The 21,655-nt window shown below is 36.7% G+C and overlaps 1 protein-coding gene across 1 annotated transcript in view; it reads right to left on the bottom strand.

The window, feature by feature from the left end:
- Nucleotides 1-272: 272 nt before the first annotated feature.
- The window catches only part of Hcrtr2 (hypocretin receptor 2), an 87,616-nt gene continuing 66,233 nt past the window's right edge, over nt 273-21,655 (bottom strand). The window contains exons 5-8 of the mRNA XM_028773613.1: nt 10,591-10,811; nt 6,740-6,861; nt 4,711-4,933; nt 273-2,397 (exon numbers count right to left, since the gene is read on the bottom strand). Of these exons, the coding sequence (XP_028629446.1) occupies nt 2,343-2,397; nt 4,711-4,933; nt 6,740-6,861; nt 10,591-10,811 (621 nt within the window). The 3' untranslated portion in view covers nt 273-2,342. The remainder of the gene's footprint in view (nt 2,398-4,710; nt 4,934-6,739; nt 6,862-10,590; nt 10,812-21,655) is intronic.

Here is a 21,655-nt window from a genome sequence, read left to right on the forward strand (position 1 = left end):
CTTCGGGAAACAAGGAAGGTTAATTTGGAGAAAAGTGGAACAGGTAAACAAGCAGAATCAGACGAAGAGGACAGAACCAGAGAATGCCTCAACAAGTTCTCCTCTGTTACACTCCTATTGGATGGCTATTGGCTGGAATGGGAGGTAGGTAGGTGCCTAGCAAGTGACTGTGGATTACTCCCTCAACATTCTCATCACTGAGAACCTCCTCTTTGAACTTTATTGCAAAATGTCTCTTTTCCTCCAGGAAAGCCAAATAATCTTTAGTTATACCTCCTTATGGGTCAAATGTTTACCTTTGCAAATAGAATAAAATGTTCTAATAAGAACTGATTTTAAGAATTTAAATTATTTACACTAGATTCTGAAGTCCTTGATAATCAGCTTGATAAAACAAAAAGAGCCAACTAAAGGTATAGTTTAAAAGTTTAATATTTTAGAGAAGGCTAACTCATACACTTGCAGACTATGATAATCATTTGTAAACTAAGGGGGTTACTATTCTAAGTCACAAGCAGAGGAAAATTCTGACTCAGATAAAAGCTTTGATTTTTACTTCTATAAATGAGTGGTTTTATATAACTTTTATGAATTAGCTGTGTGTTTAATATTAACCTTTATAATAGTACCTCCTCTTAGAAATAATATTAAATATCTTTTATATCATAATTATTCCTGGTTATATAAACTTATTGGAAAAATATTTTGGTCATCAAGTACTGCACCAGGGTTAATTTAATCCTTAACTGCAAAGATTTGACAATAATTATGAGCAAATATCCAATTTATGTATTGAACAACATCATAATTCTTCACATAGGACAGCAGGACAACGTGGATGTGATTATGAACTTCTCAGAGATATTTTACTTAAAAATTACATAATTCAATCTTCACACTGGGAGACATATAATCACATTTTTTATATGAAAAAGATTCTCATGAAGACACAGTACAATCAAGCATAAAGATATAATTATTTTAAATAAATAATTATTGAGCAACTGGCATGCTGATACAGACATACATGGATACAATAACAACAACATATTTCATAACTCCAAAGTCTATAAAGAAAATTTAAAAGAATAGAAATACGTGGCAAGTTAGAGAAGTCTTTTCTCTTCCTTTTCAATAGCAGAAGAGTGTAAAAAGCATTCCCTTTGAACTTTGAGAACGAATAGTGCTTTTCATGTTTCTGTTGTATTCTTCTGTGCATAAAGTAATAAAAAGGATTGTAAATGAATGCTTTTCTACTTATATAATGACCCTAAAATCCCATTGTTTTGCTTCAAGCAATATGGAAATTATTTGAAAAGAATCTAATGGAATTTATGCTTTTGCCCATATCATGAAGTAGAAGAGCGAGCTGTTCAAAGTTAAGTTTCACTGAAAGGTTTCTAATTGTAAGGACTAGCCATGTTTCTTGAAATGCAGTTAATTCCTGCTATGATTCACAGCTAATGCAAACCTGATATTGTTACATTGTATCAAAGTGCTAGTAGCCCTCATTTCTGTTATGCTTAGTAACAACTCTAGACACATTCAGATTGTCACTTATAAACATAGATAATTATTCTTCCTGGATTAATCAATGTACACTGAGGTGAAATTGGGTATTACTATGCCTAACACTTTTGCACTGAACTTATCAACAGTTTATAACTATTTAATTATTCCACATTGTGGAAAACTTAGAACTCATATTTTTTTCTCTTTCACACAAACCTGGCTTTCATGATATTATAAAAATTCATTCATCTCAAATATATTTGGCAAAATTATTACACCACCTTATTAGCAACAAAATTAATGATGTTGACATCTCACATCGAAGGCTTGAAATACAAAGGGAATAAAGGTAGGTCAATGTCCAATGTTCAGCATAGCTCAGTTCCAAAAGAAAATTTTCCTATGAAGTCTTCTCATTTGCATTGTTAGCACACAATGAAGTAAGTAGTTAAGCACCCCAACACCATTTCTATGTTTGGGGGTCTCCTGTTTTAGTTTTTAATCCAAATCTCTCAGGATTCATGGGTCCTAATGGTGAGAAGTATATATACGCTTCATGATTCCATCCTCATCACATCATTTATGTACGCATTTTATTTATCAGTTTTCTTCCAGGCAACAATCATTCTTGAACATGAATGGCTTCCACAAAACAGAAACTTTAGTAAATAAAAACTCAAGTCATCCGGGTCATGTATAAAGCGCGTAAGTGCCTCAAAGTCCATCTTTTTTAACGTCACACTAAGAACACAGTGGCAATTGTTTTGTAAACCGTTATCTCTTTGAGAAGACATGGGTGAGATTCCATACGGATGCTCAGGCCTCTTCTCTCAGACCTCCAGCCAGGTGGACAGGAGTGAAGATGGTACTCCCTGTTGTAGATACCTGTGCAGTAAAAGACTTTATTTCACATGGGCTAATAAATTGAGGCCAGGAGACCCCATTTAGAACAGAGGTTCTCAGTGCTAATGTGCTTCATAATCACCCATAGGATTTGTAAGTGCCTACATTCCTGGGTACCAAACCCAATAGATTCAGGTTCAGTAAGTTTAGGATACATGTTTAATACTAACTTCTGCTAAATGTGGGAGTTGCAGGGACCACACTGCACTGAGAATCACTAACTTAGAACACAGAAATTCAGACTTCTGAAGCCAATACCATCTCTCTCTCTCTCTCTCTCTCTCTCTCTCTCTCTCTCTCTCTCTCTCTCCTCTTCTCTCCTCTCCCCATGTCTCTCTCCATCTCTCTCCATTCTTTCCCTCTTAAGGCCTCTCTTCTTATTTATATAACATGAACTATCATCTTGGGATCTAATACTGTCTCACAGCTTTAGAGTTAATGAACTCAATTATATTGGAGAAAATCATTATATCATGCTTAGTGAGCTGCAAGGCTATTAAGGCTTATTACCAAGAAGATTTGAAGATAACTTCAAATCTTAAAGTGCTAACTGTCATCATGATCAGAAAACTACAGCTCTCCTTGCATGTAGTATACGATAAAGTTCTCAAAAGGGAGAAAGGAGACATTGAAAGTGATTGTGTTCATAGATATAGGACATCATGATATTCAGCCATATAATTTTGATAAACCTCATAGCAGAGGGTAGTCCTGGCTTGGAATACTAAAAGGCACATGGTAACAAAACCCTAAACTCTTGAAAAGAAAGTATGGATAATTTTGTTGTGTTATTTTTCTCTGAGAATAAAGAGTTGGGGAAAAGGCAAAATGACAATATAGGTACTTCCAAATAAAATCTCTCTCAAGTATTAAATATGTACTGTTTCTTTATAATCAGAGTGCCTGCACACTACTACTACCCTATGAGATGAAGAACAATTTAATAGGTACACTTTCAAATTCTTAATTTAGAAGTGGATACTTACATCATCAGAATTTTGCAAAGAACGAGTTTGAAATGATCATTTCAATTCCATAATTTAAATTTATGCAAAATATACTCTAGAGTATATATTTCTATTTGTATATGAATTAGGAGCCAGCTTACCACTTTCCTAGCTTCCAGGCTCTTAGCCTCAGGCATGCTGAAATTAGTAACACAGAGAGTGTAATATAATTAAATGGGGGAGGGGGAGGGTTGTAACAGTCCTGCCAGTGTTGTGGTGGGGACCACTGTCTTTGGTTGTGTGAATTCTCTGCCATGCTTGACAATCTTCAGCCTTCCTCTCTCACTAGACTACAGTAAGCCTTGGTTCATTTATTTTTTGTTGTTCATTTTCAGTGATGAGGACTGAGCCCAAGCCTCGTGTAAACTGCTAGGGAAATGCTCGGCCATTTATCCTTATCCCAGACCTAGAGTACAGCCCTTCCTGAGCCCTGTCCGTAACCTCTTTGCTTTACTTATTACCTAGCACAGAGTCACATTCTTAATCCAGCAAGGGTGACTAACTCATTATCCTTAACTAGGAGAATAATCTAATTTTTATCTCTTAAGTTAAATCTTAAATCCTTCCCTAGAGATGAAAATGATTGTGTATAGTAGTTGCTACAAATTTTTTACTTTAATTCAGTCATTTTGATTCTGTATTACACAAACACACACAAAAATCTTAGATATTGTAAGGTTATAATCCTGAGAACATTTAGTAAATGAAAAATAAAATCAGTGGAAAACTAAGTTTAATCGTATATATTTTATGTGATTTGGAAAAGTATACTTTGAATATATATATAAATTATATGCTTTTAATTAGTATTCTCCCAGGTAGCACATTGTAATGATAGCTTTTGTAATGCTTTTTAAATTAAGTGAACTAATTATGCTTGTTGTTAACTAAGAATTAATAATTGTTACTTCCTTTATATGCTGAAAGGAAATGATTAATTTTGGGTGATTTTTAGCAATCAATTTATATGGTTAAATTAAAATAACAAAGGGTTATAGAAAGAATTAAAAATGTTCAAACCCTTAATTGCCACAAACTTCAGTACATAGAATTAAGAAAAAATAGCTTGAAACTAAATTCAGCCGAATTTAAACTTATAACACGTTTGAGTAAATGGTTCAGGAAATACTTCAAATTTGTTTATTTCCAAAGAATGATCTATTAAAAAAAATGCATTGACAAGTAATTTTAGGTTTAGATCAACTGGATACTAAAACTTCCGTTCACAGAGTTTGTATAAAAGAACAGTTTGAGTCGGGTATCCTCATCATAGCAATAAATATTCTACCAGTTTTGAAGCGGTCCTGCCCCGTTGGCTTCTGGGAGTGTGCTTATGCTGGTGAGCACCACGTGCTCTGAGAGTTTTGATACATTATCAAAGTTGCTGATCTGCGTGGTCAGGGACTTCCTGCTCTCTGTGCTCGTACATCCCCTGGCGAGGCGATCTCCTTGGCGATGATGAACCCCAAGACAACAAGAAAAGGCAGCTTTAAATTCCTCTCGAAATTTTCCTGGCAGACCAGAAAGAATGAAAGAAAAGTGAACTATGCATAAAGAGCTCAACACCTAATGCACAGGATACAAATGAGTCGTTCCCTTGAGCCAAGGTAACAGTGAGGTGGAGCATTTTGCATCAGTAAAGGAAATAGAAAAAGGAAATTAAAAGATGAAGTATTTCATATGTAATACTTGGCATTTGTTTTCTTTCTTTAAAGTCAACCCCCACTGTGTTTCTCAAGTTAGTTTTTAACCCTGTAATAATACCAAATGGCTCTTAGGAAAAGTTTGCCTAGACTTTCAATGGCTTCAAAAAGCAATGAAATCTACCTTCTGTATAAGCAAGAACACAGATACATTATATTCTAAGGACGTTGGAATCATAAGTGTTCAACAAAACAAGAAAAAAATACACTGAAATATTTATGAAAAAATGTTTCATAATCCAAGTATGGCAAATTAAGTAAATAAAGAAAATGGAAGAGGAGATAGTTATCTTTAAACTATAAATGCGATTCCAGGCAGTTGAAAAAACGAAATGATTGCCATTATTAGAGAGCAAAGGGCAAGACAGGAAACTGTTCTTCCTTCTCTTTGTGCCTAGGTCACCCTTTGCACTAGGCTGGTGAGGTGATTGTTCACAGGCCTAGGACAATAGCAGGCACACACCAGGGTCTGTCAGTGGTCTCCCTAACTATTCTTGACCTCAGACCAGGACTCTGCCTTGCTCTGTGCCTTCTATTTCAAACACTTGCCTCCCCATTTCCTTCTGGGTCTCACCTACTTAGTGTAAGGTCAGAGCACTAGTCGGAGTGCAATGATTATTTCAAAAGTGACAAAATCCCTTTACAGAAATAAAATTGGTTGTGCTTTTTTCTTTTTATTAATTATAACTTTTTAATTCATAATATTATAGAAATTACATTTCTAGACTACCACGATATATTTTTGTAAATGTATATAATTTTCAAGGCTTGAATGGAATTAAATGAATGAAAATATTTGATGGTAGAAACATTTAAAATCCTTTTCTGTTTTTTAAATTTTGAGATCTATAATAGAAACTTCTATTTGTAGTTATCTTTCTAGAAAGTCTATCCCTGTCTGGCTGTTCTAAGTACTTAAGAAAATCAAGCAAACCAAATAAATAAATAAATAAATAACAATATGAACTTGGAAGACAAGCACTGTTTATTAAATATGTAACAAAAATTTAAAAATGAATACAACAAAACGTACAAATAAAATGACTGTTTTGTTAGAAATGAAAATAAGAAACAAATAGTCACGCATTTGGGAATAAAACAGTACAAAGATGTGGCTAATCACAGCACAATTCTGATTCAGCTACTTGTTGGTTTTCCAAGTGCTGGTAGATGGCCCTCCCCTATAATTTATGGGCAATTCTATAAATAAAACAAACATGTAATTGATAAGTATATGTTTGCCAGATCATGAGAAGAATTTGGAAGGAAGAAATAGGGTAGATGAGATCATATCTTAGAGTATATTCGTGTGTGTGTGTGTGTGTGTGTGTGTGTGTGTTTCAATCATAAGTTTGATATAAGGCATGCAAGATGCCAATTATCCCTTTAACATTTATTTTAAGTTTTCCAATGAAAAAGATTAGATCATTTTCTCTGACGAGCTAGATGGTATATATTCACTTTCAAAATGAAGACATTCTACAGAAATCTATTCAGGGACAAACCAAGCTCAAATAGAAACTAAGTTCTGTATCTACTTCAGAACTGTTCCAGGGCAGTTCTAGCAGTTCCACCCTTGGGTAGAGGCTCAACAAAGAAACGATGAATACTTACCACTAAGAAAATTGTAAATAATTGGATTTGCAGCACTATTGGCATATACAAGCCAGTGTGAAAAAGTGAACCAAGCGTAGACAGTCTCTCTGTCTTCAGTGTGTGTGAACATCCCAAATACTCTGTAGGAAAAGAAACAGAAAATCAAGAGTCTTAAAGGATTGAATTAAAAACATCACAGAAATAGCCTGACCTTGTCCTCTGCAAAGACACTGACAGCACAGCCTCTTTAGAATGGTTTCTTGTACCTATTAGAAACCCTAGGTCAGAGAAAAAGTCTCTGTGTCTTGCAATCAGGAAATGCAAATCTCTTGTCAAGAAGAAAGAAGATGAACATTTCCCTTCTGTTATTTTGTTTCTGAATGTGACTGAGTAACCTGTTGGTATTCCACCATGTACATGTTTTCATTTGTTTATTTGCTTGTTTAAGCGTATGGGTGGTATGCCTACAGGTCTGGGTACCAAGTGTGAACACACCAGGTACCCACAGAGGTAAGAAGAGGGTACTGGATTTCCTTTAACTAGATGGCAATGAGCTTCCAAGTGGATGCTGAGAATCGAACCACGGTCCTCTGAAAGGGCAATGAGTGTTCGTCACCACTGAGCCATCTAGCAGCCCCACTGCACATATTTTAATTAGCACTCCAAAGTCGCACTGTTAGATTCTCCCAACTTTCACCTGTGCACAGATCAATGCGTTATCGTCAACTTCAATGATCCCAGCCTTGTCGAAATGAGCCTTCAATGTGTGCGGGCAATAACTGGTTTTCAGTGGGTAAGAGTCTACATGAGTTTCAAGTTTTCATATATTAATTATGTTAAACTAAAAGAAAATGCATTATAGTATCCTTAAAGTCCGTTTTAAAGCAATTTTACCATTGATTTTCTGGGCTGTGGGCATCAGGCAGAGCACATGTGTGAAGTTCAGAGAATAACTGTCAAGAATTGATTCCCACCTCCTTCCACCAGGCGGGTCTCAGAAGTCTGCAGACTGCATTACGAGTGTCTTACTCACTGACCAATCTTGCTGTCTGCCTTAAAGGCGTTTTACATTTTGCGTTCTTTGGTGTGGGGAGACTGGACAGTGGGCAGAAGCAAGTCCTACGAAGACTTGATGACCTGAGTTCAGATTGTCGGAACACTAACAAATCCTGATAGAATAGCATACATCTGTAATCCTAGCAATCATATTGTGAGCTAGGAGATGGAGACAGGAGACTCTCCTGGAAGCTCCCAGGCCAGCTGGCCCAGGGCATACAGCACAGCTGATTAAACAAGAGCTTCAAAAGACTCGGAAAGCCAGAACCCACCCTCATAAAGACGGTTTCCTCTTTCCCTCTAACCTATGCTATAATATGTGTACAACAGCCGTCACACACACACACACATACACACACACACACACACACCACTAAAAAGAAAAGAAAACTAACTCATTATATTTTATTCTTAGAAATTCCCATTTATCTTTTGTATTATTTGATGATTATATTCAGTAACTACTCAGTAAGTCCTAGGATGAAGAGACATTGTGTTCCTTCTTGGAGGTCCCAACCCTGCTTATGTGATTTATGTCTTATATTTTTCTAATGAGAAGGTACACAATAGAAATCAATTTCAGGGAAGAAGTGATGCTCTATAGAGTGGTAGAAGTTCACAAACAAACATAATAGAAATTCACAAATAAAACAGAGTGAAAGAACGTAGACAAATTAAATATACAATAAGATGCAGTTGCTGGCTCAAAATCTCTGAAATATTAGGCCAATAAAAATCACATTGAAAGAGGGAATAGGGAGGGAGGGGGCGGGGTGTCAAGTGTAGGGGGAAAGAGAAGGCAATCAGTGGTGTGTGTGGGAGGAGCATGTCAGACACCAGGGATGGGGAATGGCCCCAGAGGGTCTATGGGGGTGACTCTAGCTGAGACTCCTAGCAGTAGGGGATAGGAATCCCGAAGTGGTCACTTCCTGTAGCTAGGCAAGACTCTCAGAAGAGGGGTAAGGACAGCCACCCACCCGCAAAACTTTTGACTCAAAATGTGTCCTGCCTACAAGAAGTACAGTGACAAAGCTAGAGCAGAGATAGAGGGAATGGCCAAACAACAACTGCCCCAAATTCAGACCCATCCATGGACACCATAAACATGAATGATACTGACTAGACTCATCCCTCCTTTATCCCTCCTCTTCTTTCCTTCTCCTTTTAAAAAGCTGTCTTCAGTAAAAACATTTTCAAAATTATTGTAAAATGTTTGTGTGTGGGGGTACAAAGACACAGATTGCTCAAAAACGTTAAAAAGAGTTTTAAATTATACCTAGATTTCTTTCCCACCCTGAAAAAGGAAACTATTTAATTCAGAATAATAAGATGAATATCACTGACAAGAGGGCATCTGGAAATAACTAGAGGAAGAGGTGCGAGTGCAGACATTAGAAATCCAAATGTGCATCTTACAAAATGCTAAATCCATTTTCAAAATATTTGATCTGGATTGGTAAAGAAAGAAGGGGAGAAGGAAAGAAGAGGAGGAGGAAGAAGAGGAGGAGGAAAAGATGAAGGAGGAGGAGAGAAAATTACAGAAAGGAGGAAGAAGGGGAGGGAGAGGAGGGGGAAGGAGAGCAGGGGAAAGGAGGGATGAATCTATTCAGTATCATTCATGTTTATGGTACCTTTTTAAAATTAATTTATTTGTTCATTTTACATCTGGATGGCATCTCATCCCGGAAGTCCCACCCTTACAAGCTCCTGTCCTTGCTACCCCTTCACCTTCCCTGAGGAGAAGAGGAAATCCTCCTTAGGCACCGCCCCACCCTGGAAGTTACCCACCACTGGATTCTCTTCTGCTAGAGGGACTGCCTGGTTTATAGAATTCTTAATAGTGGAAAACTAGCAAACTAGCTACACACTTAATACATTTGTGTAAGATTTCCGCAAGGAAGAAAATGAGAGGGGACCATGGCTGAAGCAGAGGGTAAACATGTGAATGAACACATATTTCAAGAACAGGAGTTTTCAAAAACCTTTAAACATTCAAGGCTATATTCTTTCTGAACAATCGTTCATTTTCTACTTCGTCATTGAGGAAGCCTTTAAAGAATCAAAACAAAGGCCAAAGAGGAGAGATCTTCGCAGCTGGTTTATACCACTTTTTGTCTGACTTTGGCTAAACTTACCTGTCTCCCAGGTCCCCAGCTGTGAGGAATATGATATTGACTCTGACTTTAGGAAAAAGGACATGAGCAATTTCAGGCTAAATTCAAAACCTCTTATAAACAGAAATAAGGCTGCCTTGGGACCAGTGTATGTGTAAGAGCTTTGATGTTTCCCACGAAAGCTGGCTATTCACGTACTGTGCTGGACTTGCATCTCAGCATCTGCTGTTCACATCACTGGTCAAAATCATTTCAACTTCAGAGTTTTGTCTATGTACTTGCGCTCACCGGAAAAATATGGTTGTTTATATATTTGAGAAAAAAAGTTTTGTAAAGCTCATTTACTCTTTTCCAAAATAATTTAGAAGTACAATTGACTTTTATTTACTTATGAAATTAGTTATTGAAACAATTTTTATTAAAATACTTTCACATCCAAGCCTTAGCAGTCAACATCAGAAGGTTAGGAAAACAACCGTTTTATCTGCCATTCAACTGAGACTGAAAGAGTGTATTTCCAGACTGTGCTTGACCATTAGTATTGCCTTAAGTGCTCAAAGAACTCCATCAGCACAAACAGCTGAGCTGATTGGCCAGACAAAGTGCCTAGGGAGAGAGGGTTTTGTCTGTTTAGAAAGAAAAGAGTTCTTAATTAAAATGCCAAGCTGCTTCATTTTTAAATAAATGCACGTGTTTTACCTCTTTAGCACATTGAGGATGCTGATTGGTAGATAGCAAATTGCAAAGACCAGAAGTACCACCATGAGCATCCGGGCTGTTTTCCTTCGTGCTCGGATCTGCTTTATCTCAGCAGCAACAGTGCTTATCCGGGCCTTGCTCTGCAGTCCTGAGCCCCGGGGCTGAGAAACCGGCTGCGGCTGCTTCCATTTTCTCTGAACCACAGAAGAAGTTCCGGGAATCTGAAAGGAGATGGGATCTCTCATTGGTACTTAGCAAAGTTCTACAAAGATGTAACCACTAACAAAGATCAAGAAACAGAAGTATGGAGTTTGAAATTTCCGTCTTTCCAGAGCACTAGCTAGGCAGAGTATGTTCTTAGCACTCATTTACTCAAACGCCTAATAAGTATTTGGGGAAAAGTTAGAAACAAGCTTCTGTTGGTCTTGTGTTAAAACACGATAATCTTGTCAAGGTCTGAAGAGAACAATGAAGAGTACATATGGAGAAAAGAATGCTATGAAAATTCAAATTATAAAATTTCATTATAAATTCTAAATTCAGATGTCGCCTAAATTTAAACACTCAACAGATAACAGGACTCCCCACCCCCACCTCCGCACACACTGAAAAACAACAAAAAACTTAAGTGAAATTTTGATGCATCGATACTGCCATCTGCTGTCGCGTGGAGACACGGCACCTAACCAGCTATTGGTTTTTAAGAGTTTTTTTTTTTTTTTTTTTTTTTTTTTTTTTTTTTGTCTCCTGGTCAGACAAAGCAAATCTGTGTGTAGAAGGAACAAAAACTATTCTTCGTGATTTACTGTTCGCACTTACAAAACTGCCTGAAACTAATTTTGCAATTTTCCCTTCTGGAAAGCACACGAACACACTGAGACTCCTTCCGGGTCTTACACTAATATTTCAAATAGCCACGATTTGTAGCAATCACGTTACACAACGGGCGCTCCCCCTTGATTTTTCCTTTGGTTGATAATATCAGAAAGTTCTGCCAAGTATAATATTTTCTTAATTATAATCTCATGAAAATTGATAGATCTTAGAAAGATGTGCCAATAAGTACAACGCGGGGACAGCTTGATTGTGTTACAGTTACTCAGCTGCTACTTTTATCTTTGGGCCGCACACAGTAGAGAGCAGTGCGTTCCCGTGGCCTCTCAGAAGGAAGGTTACATTGAACCCGTGGCTGTTTACACTACGAGATCAAAGTCTATTAGAGACTCTTTCCTTTGAAAATGGAGCTTTGCTTTGATGTCCAAACAGATGAGTCTCATTACATGAGACCCCACTTGACCATCTTCTCAGTTCAAGAGATCAATCATGCAGATGAAAACCTGCCCTGAGACAGAACTTCTCAGAAATGGGCGGGGCCACCTCACCGAACCACTAGCTGGGGAGATAAAGAGCTACAGACGTTCCCATCTCGATGATTCTATTTTTACATTTCTAAAAAGATTTTTCAGTTTTTATTTTGTGTCTATGAGGGTTTTGTTCTCTTGTATATCTGTGCGTCACATGTACACCTGGTGCCTGAACAGGTCAGAAAAAGATATTAGATTGCCTGGACCTGAAATTTGGATGGTTGTGAGCTGCCATGTGTGTGGCTGGAATTGAACATAGACCTTCTGCAAAAGTAGTCATTACTCTTAATTTCTGAGAATGTCTTCAGTATTGTGGCTCTCTTTTTTAAAAAAAAACAGGTTTAGAAACAATTGTTTTAGAAGTAACAATAGATCTTAGAAAGTTCCAGAATCATTCTATCACAAAAGCTGGTAAGTAACCATAAGTGGTCGTGGTTTCTAAAGAAAACTGTAAAGATCGTTTTATTTTTTAATGTTCCCATGAAGAGAGAACCAATACTCTGCCCAATGATGACTTCTTCAAATATCAAAAATGTTCCCATGAAGAGGAAGTTGTACAGGGGCAGAGTTGTAGCCCTTGCAATGAAAAGAAAAGAACATGGGCTGATGTGATTCTCAAATAACAACCTGAAGGCAGAAGAGGCTTAATCCTGGAACCCATTCTCCACTGATAAACTGTGCAGAAAGCTGGGCAGCCTGAAGGGGACAGTGAAAATTTAACAGGAGTCATTACATCAACTGACATTCAAGAATTGCACATAACCTTAAGCCATGTTCAGTGTGTCCTTAAAGGTAAATTACAAATTACATTTTATAGATTGGATTGAGAAGATACTAAGTAGAATAAAGCAAAATATTTCAGACCGTATATTTAATTTGTACAGAACTTCAAAACACACCTTATTCTTTAATTGTAAAAAGATTCCTTTTGCAAATTTACATATAAGAGAGTAAGCCTTTTTGTGTGTGTTTTTATATGCATGTGTGTGCAGTTTTGTTTGTGTACATGTGTGTGCACAAGCATTGGAGGTCAGAAGACAATGTAGGTCGGCATTCCTTGGTTGATATCCATCTTATTCTTTAGACAGGGTCTTTCATTGGTCTGGAATTTGCCAAGTCGGCCAGCTTGTCTGGCTAGTTAACCTTAGGGTTCTTCCTGGCTCCCCCTCTCCAGTACCGAGGTTACAACTATGTGCCATGAGACCTAGATTTTTTGCATGACTTTGAAATATTAAACTCTTTCATGCTTACGAGGTAGGAAATTAGTAGGATGAGGTATCACTCTAGGCCCTTGATTTTTGAATGCATGTTTTATAACATAAAAGTACTAATAATGATTTTAAAAAGCCAGAAAAAGACACATTCCAAGAAGTTTGTCCTTATGTCCTTTCACCAATAATTTCACTGAGGGCTCTACAATACCTAACAGAAGAAAGCAAAACACAGAAATACATGTTCATTATAGTATAAATGAACTGTGTAAACTATCTTTATATAAAAATACTACAATAGAAATGTGAACAATAGTTATTAGTTCAAAGTACCATGCAAGTGATGAATACTGAAAAAGAAATAAAATGCAAACCAGATAGGAAAGAGGATTTTCATGTTCCTGGACTGGCAGAGTTAATTTAGTGAAAATGGTCATATAAAAATAAAAATAAAAAGTAAGCTGCACATTCACTGTAATCCACATCAAAATCCCAGTGACATTCTTTGAAGAACTATAAAATAATCTAAAAAAAATCATAATCAAATGTAAACCCAAGTGACCATGGATAGACAAAACAACTGTAAACAGAAAGAATACTGTTGAAGATAGCATAGTATCCAACCCTGGACTACTATAGTGAAAAAGACAGCAAGATATTGGCACATAAAAGGACATGTACACCAATAAAATAGATAAAGAACCCATTAACAAATACACAACAGTGGCTACCTAAATCTGAAAAGGACATCAAGAATATACACTGCAAAATGGCAGCCTAGTTAAGGAATGGCACCGACAAGGCAGTATCTTCATGCAGAGTTAAGGAATGGCACTGACAAGGCAGTGTCTTCATGCAGAAGAATCAACTAGGATCCACAGCTTCATCTTTATACAAAAGTCAATTCAAACTGTTCAAAGATTAAGATGCAAGTTTTATTTTTAATTCTCTCTGTGTCTCTGTCTCTCTCTCTCTGAGTGTGTGTGCGTGTGTGTGTGTGTGTGTGTGTGTGTGTGTGAGTGCACAGCCAAAAGAGGCTGAAGATGTTAGGTCTTTCTGGAGCTGGAATTACAGACAGTTGTGAGCTCCTTGGCATAGTACTGGGAACTGAACTTGAGTCTTCTGTAAAAATACAACATGTTTTTAACAACTTGCCCATCTCTCCCACCCCAAGACTTTAATTGAAATCTGAGATCTTTGAGCAAAACATAAGGAATGTACTTGAAGTTAAGGGCACAAGCACAGACTTTTTTTTTTACTAGAACTCCAATGACAGAGAATAGTCCTATGAATCAAGAAGCAGACTATGTGAAATTTAAAAGTCTCTATGCAGCAAGAAAAATTATCAGTAGAGGAAAAGATATACCACAGATTAAGAAGAAAGTCTTTGTCAGCTATAACTCACACAGGGGGAGGGTGTTGATATATAGAATAAATAAAGCACTGTAAAATTTAAATACCCAAGCCACAGAACTACCAGTAGATAAATGAGCTAATGAAACAAGCAGCCAGTTCTCAAAGGAAATGCAAATGGCCAATAAATGTTTTCAGAACTGTTTAACATCCTCAGCTATCAGGCAAATGTAAATTAAAACCATTCAAAGATTCAATCTCAACCCTACTGAATGATTACTGTTTTAGTTTGGCTTTCTATTGCTGTGGTGAAATATTATGACAAACAAAACAAAACAAAACAAAAACCCTAACAGCTTGAGGAGGTAAGTCTCCACAAGAATCACAGACCATCATGAAGAGAAGTTAGGGTAAGAACTCAGGGCAGGCACATGAAGCAAGAAATGAAGGAGGGGCTGGGGGTGGTGGTGGTGGTGTGCTGCTTTGCTTTCCATGACTTGCTCAATCTGCTTTCTCATGGCACACAGTGCCTTTTGCCCAAGAGTTGCATACTTATGATGAGCAAGGTCCTCTCATATCAGTTATCAATCAAGAAAATGCACCACAGGCTTGCCAACATCAACAGACTAATCTGGTGGGGGACATTTCCTCAATTGAGGCCCTCGATTCCAAAATGACTTTATCTTATGTTGCCAAAAACCCAGTTAGGATTGTCCAAGTAACTTTTATTCACCAGATGTAATTGTTGTCTCAGAGGCTTGCTGCTCAATAAACTCACCCTTTCTAGTTCTTTCTGAATTGTGGCTTGCTCGTTCAAATTAGCTGTCTGACTCCTTTTTAAGGTGACTGATTCAAACTGATTTCTCTTGGCTTCTGACTGTATTGCTCTGTTTGGCCTCAAACTAACTCTGTCAATATGTTTTAATCTTCTGGCTCCTTCATATTATCTGGCTTATTATCTCTTCACCTGTGTTTAGCTTGTTCTCTCTCTTCAACCTGTCTTTGTAAAACTGCACCCCTCCTACTTTCCATCTCTCTACACTGCTCTCTTCACTGCCTGTCTTGCGATAGTTGGACATATCCTATCTCTGAGTCATTCTGTCAAATATTTCTCTGATTTACCACTTTGTCTGTCCTTCAATTAGACATCACTTTCAAACACCAGTGCTTTCTTCTACAAATTAACCTTACATAATTGTTAGAGATTAAAGGTATTAACGGAGTGTCTGCATTCCATCCAGAGGGATTAAAGGAGTGTCATTCCAGTCAGATCACACAGACCTAGAAGGTCTTTGTATGTGATCTGTTGCCAGAGCAGCAATGTTGATGGATTAAAATTCATTTACATCTGACAACTACCATCAAAACAAACAAACAAACAAAAAGACAAAACAAAAGAATATCAAAAACAAAAACAAAGGACACGTGTTAGTGAACGTGTGAGGAAAAATGAATTCTTATCCACTGCTGGTAAGAGTGTAAACTAGTATAACCATTATGGAAGTCAGTATCAAGGTTTCTTAAAATACCCAATTCTAACTACCATATGACCCAGGATAGCAAGTGATTCTGTATTCTATCACAGAAGTGAGTGTTGTACATCTGTATTTGCTGTTGTACTATTCACAAAAACAAGGGAAAGGAACCAGCCTAGATGTCCATCATCATCAACAAAAAAATGGATAATGAAATTGTGACACATATACAGAATGGAAACACATTCAGGAGTTGGTTAGGAAAAATTAACTATGAAAATTACGGGAACATGGATTATACTGGCAAGTATTATACTAAGTGAGGTATCTCAGTCTGAAAGACAAAATCATGTGGCTCTTCACTTTAATATTTGTAGAATTCTGGTTACTCATTCTGTTTCCTAATATAGGTTTGTTCAGATTTTCTAATTTACATTTGCCATTTTGGTATTTTTGAATATGTATATATCATCTATTGTGTTTATTTCTCTATTAGTATTTTTTTATTGTTTTCTACTATACCATCTAAATTTTACTGTGTCTTTCACTAGTTTTTTTCAACATCACTCCACACCCCCTTCATCTATCCTTTGTTATGTATTTATAAATTATAAATTGAATTCTTAGCTTTATTATATAACACAATTATATTTCAGTCTGTATACAAATAGAAAAGAATTACAAACAAAAGTATCTTTATAGTAAATTCTTATTTCAAGACAAGGTCTCACTTTGTAGCCTTGGTTATTCTGGAACCCTCTTTGTAGACTAGGCTAGCTTTGAATGCAGAGATCTGACTGCCTTTGCTTTTAGGGTGTTGGGATTAAAGGTGTGCACCTCCACTGCTTGGCAGTAAGGCACTACTTTTAGTTGTGCTTGTGATTTCCTTATGGAACTTGAAGCATTGCCTTCCTACATCTCCTCTTCTTCTATAACCTTCTGTCTATATTCTCACACTAGACTAATTTTTATAACTCAACATCACTGCATGAATTCTAAGGACTCTAAAAATGGGTAAATAAAAGGTAACCGGGCCCATAGACACAACCATAGTATGGAAGGCCTTTCAGTCTTTGGAAAGTTAACATCCTGTTTGACTTCAGAGTATATTGCTGTTTACTCCTAATGCCTTACATAGTGTGAGACACATAAGTGCTTAATAATATTTTTGGAATGCATTAACAGAAGTTTACAGAATAACCAAGATCTGTTATTGAATTCTCAGTACTGGATTGAACGCTAAAGTATGTACAGTAGCCAAGCAAGTCAAGCTTCCGAAGTTTCTGAACGAGAGGATCTTGAGAGACTAGTCTGTGAGTCTCATTCCAGTGAATTCTTTGAATCATGTTGTCAAGGAAAGGGAAGTCTACTGATTCGAGCAAGACTATTGCTACTTTTTAACTGATTCCTAAAGTTCTTAACAGAGTCAGACAAGGACACACAATTTGTTCACTAATAATTTTATATTTGCTAATTCAAAAGTGCAAAACAGAATCCATGTATCTTCATAACTTTAAGCAAATAGGGTAGGCCCTTCTCTTGATGGCTCTCTTGATGTGGCCCGTGGCAAACACGACGCCTGACAACTTTAGAGGCAGTAAGAGTTAGAAGCCAAGCGACGCTCATGCAGAGTTCTATTTAATTATCCATCTGGGGTCGATTTACTTTATTACGGCTGTAAAGTGGGCTCAGCTCAACTTGCCAATTTCCATTCCAATCTGCTTCTAAAATGTTTTAGTTTCACAGTTCAGGCAATTCACTGCAAATCTTGTGAATCATGTGGATAGCACTAAGTAAGACGTTTTGTCAAAAATTGTAGATCATTTCTAAGCCTGTAATACATTTTGAACCTATTTTAAAGGTTTGGAAATTGAGAAATATACATTTAAATAATAAAAAAGCACATTGTTTATGGTTCAAGAGTCATTTATACATTAAAGAACATTTTTAAAGTCCTTTCTTTGTGTAAGGTAAAAGGTAGCAGTTGTCAACATGATAGCAAGACAAATTATGTATCACACCTTAGAGTTTTAACAGTGTATTACTTTTTTAAGCAAGTGAATATGCAAATGTATGTGAAACTACACAATAGTATATCTTGATGTTTAATTTGATCCTCAGATATTCAATGTACACTTAAAACATGGTATGATTTTGTGAGCTGTACACCCCTAATGTAAACATGATGAAAATGAGGCTGGATATGTGACTGGGTGGCTAAGAACACTGGTTGCTCTCCCAGAGCACACATGTGGTAGCCGACAATCTTCTGTAACTCCTATCCCAGTAACTCCTACCCAAGATATATAGTGCCCTCTTTTGGTTCCCACAGGCACTGTACACACATAATCCCCATACATACACATACAATTGAATTAAAAAAAATGATGATCGAAGTCACAGGAATTATTGGGAAACTTTGTGCAACTACCAAGTAACATGCTCTGAGTTTAAACTCTTACATTCTTGCCCATGTCTGCATTTTTGCATTTTCATGCTGTGATATTCCACATCATCTACTTTCAGCTTGTGAGAATATCCTTATGGCTCTGTGATTTGTGCCTTTTGTCAGAGAATACTGAAACATCTGACTTTGGGGGGCAATGGAAGATTACAAAATGTAAGCTCGTAACAGAAATTCCGAATGGTGGTGGATATTTTTTCCAGCACTTCCGTCTTTAGTATGATACCCAGAATGCCATGTCCCAGAAAGCGTCACTCACATAGACTGGTGGAACTGTAGCTAGAGCCCAGCATTGACATGAGACAGGAGTGAGACATAACCGTTGCTGAGAACAGTATACATCTTGGATGGTATATAACTTAGTAAAAGCTGATGCAATAGCACACACGAGGAAATGGGGTGTTACAAAAACAAAACATCCTAGAGTAAGTGGCATTGTCTTTAGGACAGATAGAAAATCAGAAAACAGTTGCTGAGAATTAAACACATCACTGCTCATGTCTTACAGTGTTTGTGCTCATTGTCTTTCTTTGTTTTGATTAAAAGATTTGGAGAACAGTATGTGACTTGACTTCACTACTGGACACAAAAAGGTCACAGAAGTTGTATAAGATATATATACATATATATATATATATATGCATGTAAATATATGACTATATATAGATATAATGAAAGGAATCATTAAAAATCTTACCTTGTGTTTGTGTGCCCGTTTATATTCAGTAGCTTACTCTATGCTCAAAGAACTCATAGATTATTATTTAGAGTTTATTTATTTAAAACTTAGCCAGTAACATGCATTTTAGCACATAACATGAATATCTACACTTTACAAAACTCATGCTTTAGGAATATTTTTGGCCTTGACAATTTCATTTCTAGTGTCCTCAGTGTTTGGAGTTTTAAGCGTGCAAGTCCTCTGTGTGCTCAAAAAGAGGCCAGAGCAAGAAGGGTGTTGGGTGACTTACTTGATCTGTTGCCTGATTGGCTTGAGACAGCATCTCTCACTGAATGGGAAGCTCTCTGATCTGGCTAGTCTGGCTGGCAAAGTAGTGATTACAGATTGATTTATGAATAAAATTTAGTATAAAATACAGATCTAATGTATTCAATTCTGTTATGCCTCAAATTATTGTTGCTAATACACTAGTATACAAAAAATGACAATAACTCTCTATAAAGTATATGGTTTAAAAAAATCTTACCTTGTAAAAATAGAAGAAAACAGAAAAATTAGGACTTATACAACATATATGCCTAGAAACTGTAAAAGTTGTTTGTTTCCAATTAGTGAAAGATGGTCTTGAAAAGATGGTTTGAATACCAAGGACTGAAGAAAATACAAATGAAGACTCATCCTCAAAAACCAAATGGGGCATTTTAGTAATTTACTATTTTATAAGCATATATATTATATGCATAGTAAATTATATGCCTGTGTATAGATATATTCATGTAAGAGTTTAATGTTTTATTTGGAGTTACACAGGGATAATCCTCCCAGAAGCTGTAAATTGCAAAATAAAAAGCCTATTGCCAACTATTGAATTATTAGGCAGAGGAGTCTTGTAGAATACCCAAAGCAATTGCTATTGCTTTGCTGTTGTGTCCTACAGATTATGATGGTAAGACACTGATGATGACAATGCTATACACTTTGAAATGGAGAAATAAAGGTGGTGTTGAGGGAGAAAGTTCCATTCTGTTAGCTAGTTTTTATAGCATCAGAAGATGCTATGAAGGTACTGGGGGAGAAAAGTCATCACCAGTCCTTACTCAGCTATGACCCTCTGAGCTACAATAAAGGCAGGTATTTCAAGATACAATCATGAGTGCCACAATGGCAAGAGTGTTATGTGGATACCCAACCACTTTCTGATTAGAATTTAAGGAGAAATTTTAGCAAAATGATAGTTGTTGATTTATCCTTTTCTGAGCTGCCTAGCCCTGGAATCTTGCCAAGGTTTATAATATCAGGTATGGTATTTCTAGAAAAGGAAACTTATGGAGTATGACCTTGAATACAATATATCTGTCTCTACAACCAAAGATTAGTGTAGGTCTCCCACCTTTACAGAGTAGTTTTTCTTTTGTTGTGAATGGCAGTTAATGCAGAAAGTCGCAACTAGCTAAAGTGCCCAGTACCTGTGGAATATTCAGTCACGAATAGGACATATTCATCACACACACTCTACTCTCACAATTCACAGACACATGGAAGAGGAACTGGAATGAAGAGATTTCCCAGATGTAGGGAAAAAATGGGAGCAAATAGCATCTTCTGGAAGTGATGGGTCCACTATATTCATGAATTCACAGCAGCTACGGTGGCCTATATAAGACATACACAAGATCAAGCCAATCAACATTCCATTATGCAGGTAGGAGGGGCCCAGGGTCTATCTGAAAGGCTGTAAGGTTGGTGGGTGATTAGTAGGGGTGGAGGATGGAGAAATCAATTTTCTTTGAGTGTGTGGCTCTTGCTTCATTGGATGTACTCAAGTCCATGAGTCCATGAGAAGCACAAAACTGACACAGTTGATCATAAAAAAGATAAAAATAAAAAGAGGATCAGACTTTGCAAGATCCAAAGTTCTGGGAGGAGTAAGAGAGAGGAGTCGAGTCATAGGTAAACATGATTAAAATACATTGGATATTGAATAAATATATGAAATTCACATATAATAGAAATATTTCTTAATAAGAAAACAAATGGAATTGCCTTTAATTAATTAAGACGGTCTCAGTAAGTTCTTTCTCAATACAAATTTTTAGACAAAAGAGGCCAACCTGTTAGTCCACAAGCTTAAAATCAAATAAATCACTGTACTGGCCAATGTTATAGAGAAATAAGAAAAAAAACATCCTTATCATGTTATATAATTTACTAAACAACATTAGATGAGCTATATCCACTCGGGATATTTACAGTTCACACTTGCTGATTTTTTTCAAGTTATCAAGATTCAACTTAGAAGTTCCCATCCTGAGTTTAGAGACCCCGCCTCACTCAGCTCTAGGATTCTGTACTTGTATTAAAAAGTTGTTTTCACTGTGTACCTGATTATATCTCTTCTATAGCCTTAAATTACTGCTCACATGAATTGGTGGTTTAGTTTGAAAGGTAGTACACAAAAAATATTAATATATGACAAAGAAATCACTGGAGTGACTGAAATCTCATGGATGTTACCA

The sequence above is a fragment of the Grammomys surdaster genome, unplaced genomic scaffold (assembly GCF_004785775.1).
Source record: "Grammomys surdaster isolate TR1022 unplaced genomic scaffold, NIH_TR_1.0 231, whole genome shotgun sequence".
NCBI lineage: Eukaryota > Metazoa > Chordata > Mammalia > Rodentia > Muridae > Grammomys > Grammomys surdaster.